General features: G+C 43.0%; 1 protein-coding gene across 7 annotated transcripts in view; it reads right to left on the bottom strand.

Annotated features, from left to right (window-relative positions):
- Window positions 1–16,794, bottom strand: part of FAT1 (FAT atypical cadherin 1) — a 164,239-nt gene extending 147,445 nt beyond the window's left edge. For 3 of the 7 annotated variants that reach the window (XR_002104264.1, XR_002104265.1, XR_002104266.1), the window contains exons 1-2: window positions 16,478–16,794; window positions 3,604–6,891 (exon numbers count right to left, since the gene is read on the bottom strand). Coding sequence is in view for 4 of the 7 variants with exons in the window: in XM_019552750.1 (XP_019408295.1) it covers window positions 3,604–6,891; window positions 16,478–16,541 (3,352 nt within the window). In the remaining 3 variants the exon portion in view is untranslated. Of the gene's footprint in view, window positions 1–3,603; window positions 6,892–13,497; window positions 13,576–16,477 lie in introns of those variants that run through there. The other 4 variants (XM_019552750.1, XM_019552751.1, XM_019552753.1 and 1 more) reach the window with 3 other exon arrangements.
- Between the last annotated feature and the right edge of the window lie 1,502 nt (window positions 16,795–18,296).

Genomic DNA, 18,296 nt, shown 5'->3' with positions numbered 1-18,296 from the left:
ATCTTCATCAGTGACTTGGATGAGGGGGTAAATAGCACCCTGTTCAAATTTGCTGATGACACTAAGATGTGGGGGGATGTGGGCAGACTAGATGATCTACTCAGGTCCCTTCCAACCCTAGAAACTATGAAACTATCCCCACCTAGACCATCCTAGCCAATTCTTACATGCAAGACAATGCACTTGTATACTTAATTGCTTAGCTTTGACCAAAGAAAGCTCTAAGGGCAAAGCAAGCATCATCTTTTCATCACCTTTGTGATAAGAACTGTTAAGGAAGAACACAAAGGCCAAGCAAACATATCCATACCCATTGTTGTGCCATAAATAGTGGCCATGATGAAGGTGGTATCAATTAGGGTCGCTACTTAGCAGCCGACATTTGTTTACCTTATGGTGCAAGAATGCAGGCAGCCTGGAGCTGCCCACGCTCACTCTCCAACTGCTCTGGGCAGGTGCCCCAGGGTCTTGAGGCCCAGTTTTGTACCCAGCCCTGTGCAGACTGGTCTTGACCTCAGAAGTGCCAGGCTGGATTAGTCTGCTCAAACCCTGGAAGTGCCTTCCCAGCTGTCCCTGATTATGGAGGTCTGGGGTACACTTGGGATCTCTGGGGTGCACTTCAGTAAGCGAGGAAAGTCAGGTTTCCCTGCTTACCAACGTATATCCCCAGACATCCCAGGGATCTGTCTTGGTAAACAGAGAAAACTGGGCAGGTGTTCCCAGGACTTGAGGGGCCTGATCCTGCTTGACAATTCTCAGGGTGTACAAAACCAAAATCCTGATGCCCCAGAAGAACAAGCTCCCTGTTATCCCACAGCATCATGGGGCAGGACAATGAAAACCTTACATTTCACCCAGTGAAGCAGATCAGATGTCCTGGGACACATCCCAGCATAACTGATCTTTTTTTGACAACATGTATTTCCACCCTAACATATGCTGTTTACCTGACATTTTGGACTGGGAGTAAGTGAAGCATGAATGGAAAGGAACATGTTGCTGGTACATTTAAATAGCATGGCAAAGGAAACTAGCTCAAGAGAGAAACTGCTCTTCCCCTGGCTCTTGATGAATCTGAAAAACTTGCAGTCACTCAGCCATTTTTCAGCTGCTCCCCTCCCCCACTTCCATTCTGTTTCTTCTCTATATTCCCCAGCTTATCCACCACGATGTTCCCCATTACTAAAAAAAGAGGTAAAATATGACGGTGCAGAATGTTACATAAATACTTAGACATATGAAGTACCATAGAGCCCTTTCTGCCTTCCTAAGTTCGGACCATATGGTCTCCAAATAAACTTAAGTAAAAGGTTTGTATTTTTAATTGGTGTGTTAAGGCATGGCTTCATTGTATTAGATAGTGTTGCAGGGAAGACAGCCACCTACTTCCTGTTACTTCATACACACTTACTCAGACACTCAATCCCTGATGTAGCTAAGATTTTAAAACAAGTATAGTTATACCCCCTTTATTAAAATCAAAGCACAAAAATAACACTAGGTATCAATGACTAAAATAAACAGGACCAAAGTTTTTAATTAAAAACACAGATATTATTACATAGAAGCTATGACTCAGTGCCTGAAAATCACTTCAGCTAAATGAATGAAGAAAATAAAACTTATTATTAAGCCTATGAGTCTGCCACATACACAATATGAATGTGGATGACAGAATGAGAGCATAAGTATCTGTTACAATGTCAAAATAAAGGAGAAGGAATGGTACCTAAATAGTAAAATTACAAAGCTGAATTAATTTCACAGAACCAGATATAAGATTTGTAAGACTGTTCTTTACAACTTTGAAATTCAGAACAAAACAAACTTGAATATCTTCTCGCTAAAAAGAAGCACAAATCTGCAAGGTGTAACTTGTCCACTCTTGTAAGAAGTAAATATGAAATTACAAACTAGATTTATAAAAATGATGAAGTAATCTCAACAATATGCTATGCAAACAAATGAAGCATAAGACTTCAGTATGCTGTGAATGAGACTCAATTTTAAACAAGAGTCCATATTCTTTTTTCATAATTGACTTTCTAAATAATATTAGAAAAGACATTTTGTTCTTCTCAATGCTGAACAGCAAAGCCATCTTGTAAGCATAGGTAACCAATACTAAAAAAACACTTCAAGAAATGCTCATGAAATACATGGGAAGATTATCAGATGAGTCAGATATGACTATCATTTCTTAATTTTAGTTACAAATTTTCTCCTATTGTCTATCAGTAAAGCATAAGCAAAATCTCACATCAGAGAACCATCATAAATTACTCAGGGTATAACTGAATACAGACTTTTGCCCAAGATGTTTCCTTAGCTTATTGCCCTCTGCCCTACAACAGATAGTATGTGAAAATATGTTAGACTGTGAGACACCCAAATACCTAGATAGAATGACATGAACGGGGTACAATCCAAGAAGACATCATTCTGAATCTCCCTGTTTTTGTGAAATCAAACATTTAATTTATTTTCAAAGAAAAAAGTAGGGAGAAAAGAACAAGCTGCTATGCATTAACTGTGCAAGAGATACTTAAAAACATCTCAACAACAAATCAACAAAACCTCAGCCTTTTACAAATTCATAAAGATAGCATCTTTGAATGCACTGCAGTCAAATAAAATACTGCAAGCAATAATTCTTAACCTATAATTCATACAATAATGCAACACCTCTTAACTGACTACATAAGTTCCTTACATATATATTAACATATTAATCCTTAATCATCATGGGAGAGGGGAACCAAGTGTTGCTTACAACATGTGTTAGGTATCTATTTTGTTTCACAGGAGTCCTTTTACCAAAAATATACCATTGTTGTCATCAATACAAACACCAACGCAGCTATCAAAGTGCTTGCAACAAACAAAATATCACACCAAAGCAGTTATATTAAAAAGGATAACAACAGCCTAAATTAAGGCTAAAAGAGCAAAAAACCCCAGTGTTAAGGCTTTTACTCTTTTGCTAAGGACAGACTATGGAATCCTCCTGTATATTTATCCTAGTTACTTCCACAGTTACTAACATAAGACAATTCTCCCCAACATAAACTGAGGGCTCCACAGTCTGGATACTAAATACTATTCCTCTTTATGCCACTGTAATGTAGTGTAGATTTTTGAGAGCAGTGAATGATTTAAACTTGAGGGCTGGCAACCTATAGCCCACATGCTGAATCCAGCCTGCCAAGCAATTTTATTTGTCCCACAAAGCTGGCACATTAGCAACAGAAAGAATCACTGGAAGTGGCTGGGTCAAAACAGTGGCCCGCTTTTGGACCAAGCTGAATTAATTCAGTCTACTTACTGCTGCTAAAGGTTACTGACCCCTAATCTGATGCGCTGCAAATGTTTATTCTAGTTAGAAAAGGTATAGCTTTATCAAAATATTTTCATTTTGTTTTACTTCCTAACACACTAAAACCATTATTGTTTAAAACTTTATATATACAATAAAGTAACCACACACCTATTCCTATCATGCTGTTACTGCTTTAATTGTTTATCCCAGAAACAGTTAAAATGAATTAAGGCCATTGGGGAGGGAGGGGAGGGAAAGGGAGAAGGAAGGAAGACAGCTCTTACCCTTTTCTTCATCTATTCGGAAAACACCAACACCAGATCCATCCCTGATTGAATACTTTATCTCTCCATCTCTTCCTCCATCCTCATCATAGGCAGATATTGTCATTACAGATGAACCAATTGGAGCATCTTCTTTTACTAAGCCTTTATCTGCAAAAATGGAAAACCGTGGAGGGTGCAAATTTTCATTTACATCAACTACCTCAACCTCAACATAACAGGTGGAAGATAATGAGACAGGCTTTCCTTTGTCCTTGGCTCGTACAGTCAGGTTATAAACTTGTTTCCTTTCAAAATCCAGTCTCTGTACAATTCGTATAGCTCCACTCAACTTATCTACATCAAAGGTTCCATCTCCATTATCTAAAAGGCTGTACCGTACTTGACTTGACTGGCCTAGATCAGGATCATAAGCTTCTAGCCATGTGATAATAGTTCCTTCTGGAAGATCCTCTCGAATTTTAACATGATAATTTGATGGAATAAATTGAGGAGGATTGTCATTAATATCCTCTAGAGATACTTTCAAAAGTACAGTTGAAAACAATTGAGGTTCTTCATTCGGTTGATCCCTAGCTTCTATTTTCAGGAAATGCACATGTTGGATTTCACGATCCAGAGCCCCTACAACTTTCACAACACCTGTCACACTGTCAATAGTAAATAAGTCTGTGTCTGTAAGAAGAAAATATTTCACTTCTCCATTGGGCCCCAAATCTCTATCTATAGCTTCAATCTGAATAATATCACTGTTAAGCGCCTTGCTTTCACTCACTTCAACAAAATAGCTATTCTGTAAAAACTCTGGTCGGTTATCATTGGCATCCAAAACTTTGACATCTAAAAGATGCCAGGCAGACTTCTGTGGTATTCCGAGGTCATACACAGTAATATTCAAAGTGTATGCATCTCTAACTTCTCGATCAAGAGGAGATAAAATTTTCAACATTCCTGTTTCCATATCAACAATAAAATGACTGTCGTCATTCCCTCCAGAGATGGCATAAACCAGTTTCCCATTGAAGCCAGTGTCAAGATCAGCGGCATTCACAAGTATTATGCTGGAACCCACAGGTTCATCTTCCCTTATTTCAACACTAGTGGGGAGAGTTCTTCTAAACTGAGGCATATGCACATTCACAGAGTGAATGTCAAAGAAAGCATCCTCAGTCTCTCCACGACTGTGTAACTTATTTGCCTGCAGCAGTTTTTCTGCCAACATTTTGGCTACTCCAGTCTCTTCACATTGCAAGTCGACTGGTTTGCGACTAGCAGCTATGGTAATGTTGATATATAATGGTCTTGCAAAGTTCTCTCCATCCGTAGCTGTAATTCTCAGACTATGGAAAGACACTTTAGCACCCAACCCATCTATTAGTGGTTGCTTTAGTGACAGAACCCCAGAGTTGGGGTTTAAACTAAATAAATCTAGTTCATTGCCAGATTCAATTTGGTACCTCACCAACTGGAGCTCATCAGCATCGATAGCAGATACAGTAGTTATTTGCTCTCCAACACCAAGATCCCTGGGAATTGTGCCCTCACAGTTCATTTTCTCAAACAGTGGTATGTTATCATTTAAGTTATTTAAAGTAATAGTAACAGGAACTTCAACTTCACGACGATATGGTGTGCCCCAATCAGATGCACGAATCCTTAAATTATAAACCCTCGGCATCAGTTCATAATCCAGGTCTTCTGAGGTACTTATTACACCACTGAAATGGTTAATCACAAATGGCAAATGATTTAAGTTTGCGATGTTGTACGTCACATAACCATTCTCGCCTTCGTCAGGATCTTTTGCACTCACCCGCATGACACTGGTACCAACTGGCACATTCTCATCGAAGGAAGCTTTATATGATGTCTGCGTAAATTCAGGCGGATTACTGTTCATACTTACTACTTTAATTAATACTTTTGCAGAGGCTTTTCTGTCACTCGTCATGACTTCCACTTCTAAATGGGATGCATGTTGAGCTTTTATCGTTTCTAAAATGGTAATAAGACCTGTACGAGGGTTTATGTTGAATCTGATTTTGCCTGGTGTATTTTTAAAAGTATACTTTGAATGAGGATAACTAGGTAGAGCTTTTACCATTATCACAGGAGTATTTGGAGGGGCAAATTCACTTATCTCTGCTCTATAAACATCTTTTTCAAATCTGACTGGTCCAGACTTGAACTGTGGGGATGTCACATGAATAACTTTCACAGAAGAAAACCGTGGAGGATATCCTTTATCTTTAGCCTGCAAAGTAAGATTATATCCAAAAGGTTGGCTCTCCCAATCAATGTGTCCAACAGCTTTGATTTTGTATTCTTTACCTCCTGGAACAGACCGCAGTGTTTTAAACTGCTGAAGTGGGTCACCTGCCACAATGCTTAGAGATGCTATTTCTCCATTTGAACCCTGATCACTGTCCTCAACAGTCACAACTGCATATGTTGGATCCTTGTCAGATTCTGAAGAAGCCAAAGCAACAGCTGTAATAACAGGAGCATGTTCATTTGCCTGCTCTATATGAACAGTTAACCTTGCCATACTACTAATACCACTGCTACCATATAATTTCATTCCACGATCCACTGCAAGAATTTCCATCTCATAAAGCTTTGCTTCTGAATAGTCAAGTCTACCAGTTAGAACTACTACACCGCTGGTTGGATGTATTGCAAACATATCTGTTCTTTCTTTAAAACTATAGTAAAACTCTCCATTGGTTCCAATATCTGCATCTGTTGCACTGACTCTTGCAATACTGGTCCTTATTGCTGTATTTTCAGGCAAAGAGACACTGTAAGATGTTGGAGAAAACAGGGGTCTTAGATCATTTGTATCCAGTACCTGAACCCTGACCTTAGTGCGTGCTTCAGTGTTAGTATGCTTTTCAACAGCTTTCACTGTCAGTATGTAATGGTCTTTCACCTCTCTGTTTAGAATAGCTGTATTTCCTCCCTTGGTCCGTATTCTCAAAAAACAAAAATTTCCAAGAACATATTCTTCAGCTTTGAACAAATTTTCATTGTCACCAGAAATAATTTTGTATCGTATATCCCAAAGTGGATTTGTGATGTAAATGCCCATTTTTACTGGATGCCCAACATAAGTCTTGGCTGCAGAATTTTCATACACAGTAGCATTGTACTGGACTTGTGTAAATTGCATTGGTGAAGCATGATGTGGTCTCTGATTTCCTTCACAGTTTCCAAAATGCTGCACAAGCAGCAACAGCAGCAACAGCATGGTCAAGTATTTCTCCATGATGGCAGTTATTAAAAACCCTGAAATAAAGTAAGGGAGCATTAGGTAAGGCTTGGCAAAAATGTAATCTACCATTATTTCAATTTTGATTATGTGATTTGAATAGAAAAAAGTGATTTAATATAAACTGCACATTCACAGAGTAACTAGGACTAACACTATTAGACTATACTCTTTTTACAAAGAATTCCAACATTTCAGACTGTTTAAAAACAGATAAATAACAACAAAAAATAATGAAATTGTAGAATTGCATACATACAGAAACCAAAAATGCAGGAGATGCGAGTCTAAATGAATTAATTACATTTCAAAATTAATTTAACCAATGCAAAAAATAAATCTGAAGCTTCTCTAATGGCTGAAGAGATGGTGTTCAGCCATCACAGTGATGAGCATGATAAAGATACTGGATGAAAAGCTTGCGAATGACTTCACTGGATAATTTCAGAAGACCTATAGGCTACTACATTCCCTATCCAACTAGGAATTTACACTTACATCTAGAATAAAGGCAAAGGGAAAGGGACATGTAGCTGTAGTCTGACAATTTCTCAGAATAGCCCCATTACCTTCTGCTAATATTATATGAAAAGCTTCCAGGAAAACATGTTTAAATTCAAAGTAATTTAAAGTCAAACCCAAACATTTTAAATTCTTTCCTTCTTTTGCCATTTATTGTCTTTATTCCATTCTCTCTCTCTCCTCCTCTGACTATTCTATTAGCATTTTTACCCTTTTTTCTATTATACACTGACTTTCCTACTCTCACCTAATCTCCATTTTACAATTCTCACAACACAACTCTCATCCTCTTCATCTATCTCTTTGCCCTCTTTTCTCCACATATTCTATTGTCTCTCCAGTCTTCACTCCATCTCTTTTCACCTTTGCCACCAGTCTGCCTTCAATGCCCACCAATGACTACAACACTCTTGTCTCAGTGAAAGGCACTTATTTTTTTCCATTGTGCCTTTTCCCAGAAAGATTCACCCATGCTCTAGTTCTGACTTTAGATAAGCTTCTAAAACAGGGCGAAGAGGGACAGGTCCACCTTCCCTCTTTCCTTCACCAGCCAACAGTACTTAAGCCAATTCATCTTAACTGTCCCAACCTTGTTACCAGAGGCAATTAGAAGACCTGATTCTACCTCAAGCAGTTAACTGATGACTTCTCTACAACCGTAAATCGTCAGAGGGTCCCTGAAAAAGTGCGTTAACTTAAGGCTTGCATCTGTAAAATCTACAACTGCAGAAAGTTCTACAGGAACCTTCAATAACCAGTAATATTTTGGTGGGGGAAAAGAACGGGACAACTTTTCAAACTTAGTTATCAGTTTACATGGTAAAGGCTACTTCCATAACAACGTAAGGAATGAAAAGCTTCTTTAAAAAAAAAAAAAAAAATGAATCTACTAGATTAGCTCCGTAGTTTAAAGGATCTCGAAACTGGACATGATTTTTGTGGGTTCAATAAAATAGTCTTGCTGGTCAGAGGTTCACAACTGGCACCTCAGCCCAGCTTTTATAGACCTTCCTTGGTCTCTCCAAGCTACAACCTGTTCTGGAAACAAACAAGAGACTTGGGTTTCCATGGCTTCATTAGCAATAAATTCATTTAAACAAGATAAATAAATGAACATTTTCACCTGAATTCACTCCAATAAATATCTGATTATGTGAATACTTCTAAAACTCAGGGCAACTGAAGAACCCATTAGACCGTGCTAAATTGCATATTATGACTAAGCCATTTTTAAAGCAATCAGTGAGAGACTAGATGAGAACAAGTCTCTTAGAAGTACTTTGCCTATGCAAATCTAAGAACCTCAATTACCCCTTTGCTTTGGCAAGGAAGAAGTGACACTACCCTAGTATACACTTCTGTGGCAGCACATAAAAGATTAAAAGAGCTGTACCTTCCCAGAGGTTAAGCCCCCACTAAAGATATCTCGGATTTGCTTCTTTAATTTCAGAGTAGGGGACAGTTATAGAGGAGTTGCCGTCTATATTATGCACCTGACATCCATCTTCTAAGATATTTACAAAGCACAAACTATTCATATATCCACACCAGAGTATCTCTGGCTGGAGTCTTCATCCTTTCCAACAAGATTTATGCTTGCCAAGAGCGAGGACACTGAAATAATACAGAAGGATTCTGCCTACACCAGACATTTCCTTCTGTACACATCAGTGATTTTTTTCTCTTTGTAACTAGAGTTAAATTGATAAAAATTCTACAAGGCCAACTTCATGGAACTTTTTGGGACTTGTGTTATTTTCCTGGGGTCATTTCCAACCTCAAAAATACAGCTGGGCTGTAAAGTTTAAGAATGATGGAGGAATCTGATTTTATTTTGCTTTTAAGACCTTGTTTCTTCATTTTTTATGACAATATTACATTTTCTGACACAACTCTTGGCATCTTGTGTGTGTAACTATGCAGCTCTCCTCTCCCCTTCCTTCCTAATAATATTAAGGAAGTCATCATTTTAAAAAAAACAAAGAAAAAAAAACAAAACAAAATTGATCTTCCCGTTATTAACAATTATTGACTTTTGATGCTCTGGCAAATCTAACACTCAGCACCACATGTTCATATGGTCCAAAGTTTAAAATTCTCTTTATAAAAAGACTCTTCATGTGTCTGTAAACAGCTGTCATTCTTATTTGCTGCTCAAATTACCAATTAATGAAGGTAATTGGGAATATATGTATATGCTCTTTTTTAGAATTCTTAGCAATAGATATAAACAGTATCAGTCTTTTAACTGATAATCCCATCAAGATTTTTATTTGGCATAATATTTCTTCAGTAATTCTTGTTTATTTTCCATAGAAATCCCAAATATGTAATAACTGTTAACTAATATGTCTGCAATTAAATCATGATCGCACTGTTACCAGTAATAAAATCCAGACCTGAACATCTACTTGACAATGCTGACTCAAAACCTAGAGCAAAAGATATCTAAACTGATTAATCTAGTTTTAAAAAAAAATCCACTAATTGGTATTCCTGTGCCACAAAACATTCAGCTTTAAAATCTGGCATTTTTCAACTGATGTCATAATTTAGACACCAACTGGAAATTAAATTTATCTGACCTGATATTATTTGAAGATCACTGTGCAATCTATCATGATTAACATCTAAGAGCATTAACAGACAATTTCTGTGGCTGAATATTATTTAAAGTAAATATAAAAATGCAAAGATACCAAGTGATGTATTATGCAGCCTTTATAAAAAATGTCAAAGATTATATTTTATCACCTATAGCTCATTCTTAGTGAACCAAAATGATTACATTTCAGAAACATTTTTGCCAAAGGCTACACTTGGAACTCTTAAAGTTTTATTATCACTGAAATATCTGTGGTTTATGATTTTCTATCCATATTCAAAATATAGTGAAAATGTTTGCTTAAATAAGTATCATAGCCCTAGGTTTATAAAACGTGCACAGCATGCTCTTCTGAAAAGCCAAACACAGACATACTCTGACTTCCTATTAAGATATTCACATTTTTGCTCAACGTAACATTTCAGTTTGCAATATATGGCATTTTTTCCTGTAGTGGCAGCTTTCTTACCTAAATATTTAACTCATGACAAACATATTGTATTGTCTTGTATAAGACGGACACAAAAAGCTATAATTTAGAAATGGCAAGTGCTTCTACAGTGGGAAGTGTGACAAACAAAAAGATGGACCAAATTACACAACTAAAACTAACGATGTATCACACCATGTTAACATGGGCTCCAATCTCTTCTCTGTTAACGGTATAAGGAGAATAGCCCAAGTCAAAGGCAGAATGTGAGGCAGCTCAGAATCGCACAGATTTCCTAACCCCCAATCTGTGACTTTAATTTCAGAGTTGTCATTCCTCTACTCACAAGACCCATCAATTGAACTGCTATTAACTATTATCACAAAATGTTTGTAGGTTTAGACTCCGGCTCTGAGCATAGTTTGGTACATTGAAAACTTCATTAAAAGTTCTCAGTACTCAGAAAATGCCCTAGGACCCTTGTCTACCAATATACAATTGGTTCCTGCAGTAGTTTCTAACATTTTCTTCTACTGAGATTTCCCATTATTTTCACACACCAAGTGTTTGAGAGCTTCTTTAGTTTTTAAAATATCTTATCAAGACAAAACATATATATTCTAAAATCACTTAGTAGCATCAAAACAGCCCTCAGAGTAATATATGTAAATTACTGGTGTCTGAACCTCCAAATGCTAATTCAAAAGTTGCTACTCAAGTTAGCAGAAGTTCGCGTGACTGGATGTTTTCTAGGATGCTTGATACAGGAATAGCAGGACACTGATCGTGTAGGCTATTCCAGTACATTTTACTTCATCAGAAACTGAGCATTAACTGATTAAGGGCAGTTATTTCCGGTTTCCACATCAGGAAGCAAATGTTTACAGGTGGATCAAGTTTTTAGGCCAAACCTTGAGAATGTTCTCTGTACAGCAAATCCAAAAAAGGATTTTTTCTTATTTGAAAAATTAACACATGAAGAAAACATATAGTAGCATTACTTTAATAAAGCTGTTAAGTTATTCAGAAAATGTACATTACTGTAAAGATTAACATAAGAGTTTCAGCTTGTGACTAAACAGTGATTTTAATGTTTATATACCACTCAGTTAAGGGCCTGATTCTGAGAGGCACTCAGTCTCTCTGAGCCAGATATTCTATAGACAGCTGGGCTGACTAAATTTTCCAAACCACTGTTCCTACTGTGTGGAGTGCACAAATACTCTGAAACTTGCAACAGACAAGTAGGAATTGTTTCAGAATTGGAATTTAGAAAAATTCCCAAGACACATGCTTGGGGGAGCAAAAGGACTTCATTTTTGTTCCTCCAATATAACTAACAGCTTACAATGTCAGAACACCTCTGTTACTTTCCTACATTCCAACAAAAGAATGAAAAATGGATTTAATGATACTCTATCAGTAGAAAACTCTTCAACAGCAATTACTGTGGATGAGTTCACCACAGAGGAAAGAAAATTGCAATGAGACACCATCATCCTTTGTCTAGCATTCATAATGCTTCTTATTACAACAAACAGAAAAGGATCAAACAAGGCAGTGGAAGTGCTAAATCCAAATGGACAAACGATTATCAAACTTTCCTGGGGACAAACAGTTTCATGTGAAATGTCTTGGGGTTAAATATTATAACACAACTTCGTATTCCACGTATTTCTTTGAAGTATGGTACCTCTTTCTTTCAAAGTCAATGGGAGTTTTGTAACTGACTTGAATGGAAGCATTTCTGAGTCCTATAAGGCTGTTCTCGTAAGTGAAGTTATTGAAACCGTGGGACTATTATAACGCTGGGATGACTTGAGTCCTTTAGAACTCTCTTTTACATATAAATAAAAGAGCTCAAAAAAGCCTTAGAAAACAAAGGGCCATTGTGGTGATACTATATGACATTTTAATCAAATCATTAAATATGCACAAATAGTAAGAGAACGCTTAACCTGTAAATGCATTATCCAAAGTTCTTATAGGCATACAAGCACTGTGATAAATGAATATAGGTATAATTCTTCTACTTCTGCTGATGCATTACTTGAAAACAGCAGACATATATTGAACCTGTAAACTCAAAGATGCCAACAGCAGGATGTTTTTAACAGTTTCCCCTAGCTTTTCCGCTTATTACAGCCTCAAATTTGCAAATGCAGAGCGAGCAAAAAGTTTCCAAAGGGTACATAAACATTCAAATCTGGTAATGAACCTTTACATTTGTTGTGGGCACTCTAATAAGTGGTGATCTCCTAGCAAATGATTTCAGCTAGCCTGTCAGAGAGACAATGACCAAAAAGAGTCTGGCCCCTTCAGCTCTGTGCATGCTGGCTCTGGAAGTTTCAAAGGAGTCCCACTGGCAAACAATAGCAGATACATTATTAAAGTGCACAGAAAAAAAGGGATTAGCTTGGGATCCTTAAGCAACGTGTTGTTGCTTTGCCTGGCCTGTTAAGTTTGCAGTGGCCCATCAGATGCAGAATGAGTGGGTGGGCAGACACCTTCCCTCCAGGGCACAACACCCCATCACCTTTTCTGTTTTCGGAGACACAACTCTCTTAACAAAACCCTGCAGGCTAAATCACTTCCAACTCCCCCATGACTTGTTTCTCCCCGCTTAATGAGGGCCTTCCAAAGAAATCAAAATGGGAACAGCGGGAGGTGACCATTAAGAACCAGCACGGCCCAGAAGGCAGGAGGGAGGGAAGGAGGAGGTTGCGGCTGCCACCCCGCCAGCCTCGCAGGCAGCCCGGCTTCGTCCCCGCTCCTGCCTGGCTTGTATTTGCCAGCGGGAAGCAGCGGCTGGAGGGAGGGAGGGAGGGAGGACAATGAGGCTGTGCCCGGCTCTCCCACGCGCCCCTGAGCCCCGGGGAGAGCCAGCCCGAGCCCAGCCCGCCGCCCCCCGCCTCTGGGCGGCCGGGCATGCTGGCTCTGGCCAGGGGAGAAGCCCCCTGCACACCCGCCCCCGTGCACAAAGCAGCGCAGTGCCCGCCCGCGCCTCTCTGCACTTCCCCAACTCCTGCAAAGTTTGGCCGGCGCTCCCGCAGCCCTCACCCTCACCTCTGCCGGCCTCAGCGCCGCCCGGGAGGGGATGGCCGGCCCGCCCGGCGCCACATGGTCAGTCCCGGGCGCCTTCCCTTTCTTCCCTCGCTGCCGCCTCTGCTCCCGGCTCCGGCTCCAGCCCCGGCCCCCCTCCCTGCCGCAGCGCCCGGCCCTGCCGGATCCCTCCGCCGAGCGCGGACGCTCCGGAACTCGTTCCTCCGGCACGAGCCGCAAAAGCGCGGGGGGGAGGGCTACAGCGCCGGCCCCGCGGGGGGGTCCTGCCCCGGCACGAGCCCAGGGGACACAAAGGGGGGTGGGGGGGGATCGGTCATGAAAGCGCCGCTTGCGGGGTAACAAATCAGTGCTGGGCTCCTCAGCGCGGAGCTGGGGACACGGGCTGTCCCGATGGCGCCGGGGGGGAGGGAGTGTGTACGCCTGAAAAAGTGTGTGTGTGGGTGTGCGCGCGTGTGACAGAGCGAGGGAGAGCCTCAAAGTGTGTGTGCAGGCCTGAAAAAGTGAGAGCCACTGAAAAAGTGCGTGGATGCGAGACAGCCTGACAAAGTGTCCGCGAGCGAGAGTGCGAGCGCCTGGAAAGCGCGTGAGTGTGCGTGTGCAACAGTCAAAAAAGCCCCGGGCAGCTTGGCTGCCTGCGGCGTTGCTTCTCACAAGGGGGGCATTTAAAACTTCGGCAAGACGATCTTCTCCCCAACAAATACCCAGGGGCATGTCGGGGGTGGGGAGGGGGGTGAAGCCTAAAGATGATGAAATCCGGGGGCGCAGAGAGGACCAAATCCTGCCCTCGCGCACCCGGGGGCTTGGCTGAGGCGAGTACGGGCAGAGCCGACTCCGGGGGAGAGGGGCCGCCGCTCTCCCTCGTGCCGCCCTGAAGCTACGGGGTGAGGAGTGGGCCGGAGGATGTAGCCGGGACCCCCGCTCACACGCACTGATGTGGAGATCTGGGGCGGAGGGGGTTTGATTTCAGATCGGACACTCCACCCACTTGCCCCCCAGGCAGGCAGGCGAGGGCTGGGCGCATGAAAGCCTCGAGCAGGCGAAGGCCGGAGGTCCCTCGGCCGCTGAGAAGGGGCTCGCTGCTGCTCCTCCGCCCTGCGGCTCGGCACCAACCCCGAGGACCGCCCCCCCCCGAGCTGGGGATCACCCGGGTGCATCCCTCCACGTGCATCCTCAGACCTGTTGCTCACAATTCTCTGCCAGAGCTCAGCGAAAAGCCGCGTCTCTTTCTAGCAACCCCAACTGAGCCAGTGCTCCCGACACCTTCCCTGAACCGCGAACGCTGCCAACATAAGGGGGGGTCCCGGGAGCCCTTTCGGATCTAGAGCAAAATGATCGCGTCCTGTCTCGTAAATGAAAATAGCATTAAAGATTTAACGCTCTCCGATACCCCTCCGAGGGATAGCGCGGCATTAATAAACGATGGAGCTTAATAGCGATCAAACGGCGCTGGGGGAATCCCCGCCGCAGCCTCCGACGGGAACCTCCTGCCCGGCAGGAGCCGGGGCCGCCGCCGCGGGCAGCAGCAAAGGGCGGGAGGCGATTACACGAGCGCGTCTGCTATGCATTAGCCTTGCCCCGAGCTTGTCTACGCCACAGAAAGAACGAGCGGCACCGCACTGTGATCTGGGACTAAATCTGCACGCGCTCAGCACCACATCAGAGGGGATCGGCACCGGATTCAAGTTCGGGGGGGGGGGTCTTTTTTCTTGCAATCAGAGGCTGATGGCAGTGATTGCGCTGGAGAGTGGCGACCGGAGGTAGAAGGGGACCTCGCTTCTAGCCCAGGCAGACCAAAAGGGCGCCTGGAGGGAAGATCAGCAGGAGAAGGGGGCGGAATAGCCCCCCCTCCAACGCGCCAGGACCGGGCTGAACTCGCGGAAGGGGGAGGAGGGAAGCAGCGCGCGCCCCCAGCACAGGCGCTAGAGGGCGCTGCGCCCCCAGACATGGGCCCGGCCGCCGCTCTCCTCGCCGCAGGCACCATTTCTGCAACCAGCCACGCTCTTCAAATCGTGCAATGCCCGGTAGCGCAGCCTTGCAACCAGCTTCTCGTTTTGTTCGGCATTTGACAGCTTTTGCCCGAAACCTCTGTACAGCTCTGTCTGTAGAATGGGGAGGCTGTACAGGAGAATGTGCGTGTGGTGGTGGGTAGCGGGCTCTCAATACAGGTATACATAAGGTGTATATACACAGCTGTATTGCAATGGAAATACCTATTTTTCTATATATCTATAATCTAGCTATATGGTTTTATATATACATCTATCTATCTCAATATATATTTATAGAGATCTACGTAGATACTGTATTGGAATACAGTTGTGTGTGTACATACACCTTATCTATCTCTCCATACACTACATATCTATTGCAATATAGCTGTGTATACACTTTATGCATACCTATCTCTCCATATATATATATATATATATATAATCCATACATCCATTGTATTTTAGCTGTGTATTTTATCTACTTAGCTATCTCTCCATAGATACACACACAGATAGATAGAGAGATATACTCATACATATATATCCATTGTTTTATAGCTATGTGTATACACCTTACGTATACCTATATAAGTATATAGGTAAACATACATATTATATCTTGCAATGGATATATATTTTATGGATATATATCTATATACACACACACATGCATGTATATGTGTGTATGTGTAGACACATACATATATACCCATTATTTATATATATATAAATATATAAAACATATAAAATGTTACATATATATCCATATAATACATATCCATTGCAAGATAGCTAGCTAGATAGAGATCTCTATTTTGTGGCTCTAGATGCGCATCCAGAAAAACACAGTTGTGCCTACTTAGTATCACGAAAGCAGCGTGAATATTTCCATGGATGCAACTAAGCAGCATAAACACAGACAAATATTTTTTTTAAAAAGCGGGGGGGGGGGAGCAATGACCTGAAAAGAAAGCAGCAGACAAAGAACTCACCAGACCAGCTGGACTTCCCGCTCCTCTTCCCCAGGGCACTTGATCCCCGCACACTTTCGGGCATTAAACCGCAGCCATCAGAATAAGGCCGCCTCCCCCGCCCTCCCCTCCCCGCCAAGCCTCTAAAGTCCGAACTTTGCGGCGGGGCCGCTCCTCAGCACATGCCCGGCGCCGAGCAAATCCAGCGCCCGCGCCCGGCTCCTGATGGCCGCATCCCGCCTCGTCCCCATCCGATCGTTAAACTTGAGGGAGGGAAAGATCCAAGTTTCTCAAGACATGTCCAGGCAAAGAGTGGGGCGAGTTAGAGTTGCAGCAGTGGGGCGGGAGCTCCCTCCTTCCCCCTCCTTCTCGGCCCCACTAGCTCCCGCCCGGACCCCGCCGGCTGGAGCACCGCCCCCTCCCTCTGAAGGGCTTCTCCGGCGGCGGCGGCGGCAGTGGCCTGCCCCCCGCCGGCTCGCAGCACCTGGAGCGGAGCCTCCCGCGGCTGCCGGGGCCGCGCTCGGGCGGGATCCGCCTCTGCGGGGACTCAGCGCAAGTTTGGGGCGAGCCGAAGCGCGGGAGCGGGGGCGCCCCGAAGGGCCGCCGTCCCCTAGGGCCCCCGGGAGACACCTCGGAGCCGCGTCCCGGCTGCGCCTCTCCCGCCGCCGCGCACCCACCTGGCAGCTCTCCCCGGCCGCTGTTTCACGGAGGGCCTGGGAATAAGGCAGACAAGGCTCTTTGCGTAAATCCGATATCTTTTATGAGACCAACCTGATAGTTGCAAAGGAGAATTTCTCAAACTATTTGAGTTGGTCTCATAAAAGATATCACATCTACCCAACGAGCCCAGTCTGCTCACTCCTTACACCAACACGGCTACAGCCAGCACCCTTGGGAATAAGGAACCAACTTCAGCTCAATGAGACAAAACTCCCTGCCCTCTCTTGCTGCCCCCCATCCCCACCCCAGCCCTTTAGGTGCTAAACTGATTTAAAAACAAAGGGGAGGGAGCACTGTCTGGGGGTTGTTTTGTTTCTAGTCAGGATCCCAATTACACTTTGACTCTTGGGGGTGGGAGGGTCTGCAGAAAAAATTGGGCTGCCCATCATGATGCCCTAATAAAATCAGAGCCCCCTGCCCCCCAGGTTATGATTTTCAAGTCTTACAGGGGGACTGTCATCTCTGATGCAGGGGCTCAGCCCCCCAGGTCCATCCTAATTTGAACCGTTTCTAATACCAGGGGAGAGTGGTGGTTTTTTTTCTCTTACACTCAAAGGAGCAACTAGAAGGCTAAACTAATCTGAGCTGTTTGGGTCTCAGTCCAACAATAAAATCATCCTCCCCCCCCTGCCCCCACAAAAAAAACCCAACCAGTCTGGCACGTTTCACCTTTAAAGCAGAAAGTTTGAGAAAGTAGCAAATGGCTGGAAGCGGGGAGCCTCAGGGAGACAGAAAGGGCGGATATGGAAAACTGAGGGCAGCATGGCTGCTTCTGCTGTAATGATGTGACATGCCTCAGAGGGGTACTGAGGCACTACAGGCCCTCCAGTCCTGAAGCGCTCTGTGCTTCTCAAAATACTATCCTACAGTACCTCTTATTCTTCATGCTTTAAACCAGTTTCATGAATTCTGACTGAAATCCAGAACCGCCATGGGATCACTATTTTATATGGAAAACACCCTGAAATTCACTATTTTGTATGGAAAACTCCCATAAAATGCAGACCTTTATAACTTTGGTGAATTCAGTGGCACCCAATTTCAAAAACTAATTTGTATATTAGAGTGCTTATCTCCTTGAAGAGGGGCTGGGGAGTGGGACTGAGGCAGGGACAAGCCT

The sequence above is a fragment of the Crocodylus porosus genome, unplaced genomic scaffold (genome assembly GCF_001723895.1).
Source record: "Crocodylus porosus isolate Cpor-Errol unplaced genomic scaffold, CroPor_comp1, whole genome shotgun sequence".
Taxonomy (NCBI): domain Eukaryota; kingdom Metazoa; phylum Chordata; order Crocodylia; family Crocodylidae; genus Crocodylus; species Crocodylus porosus.
This window is presented reverse-complemented; position numbering and strand designations above follow the sequence as displayed.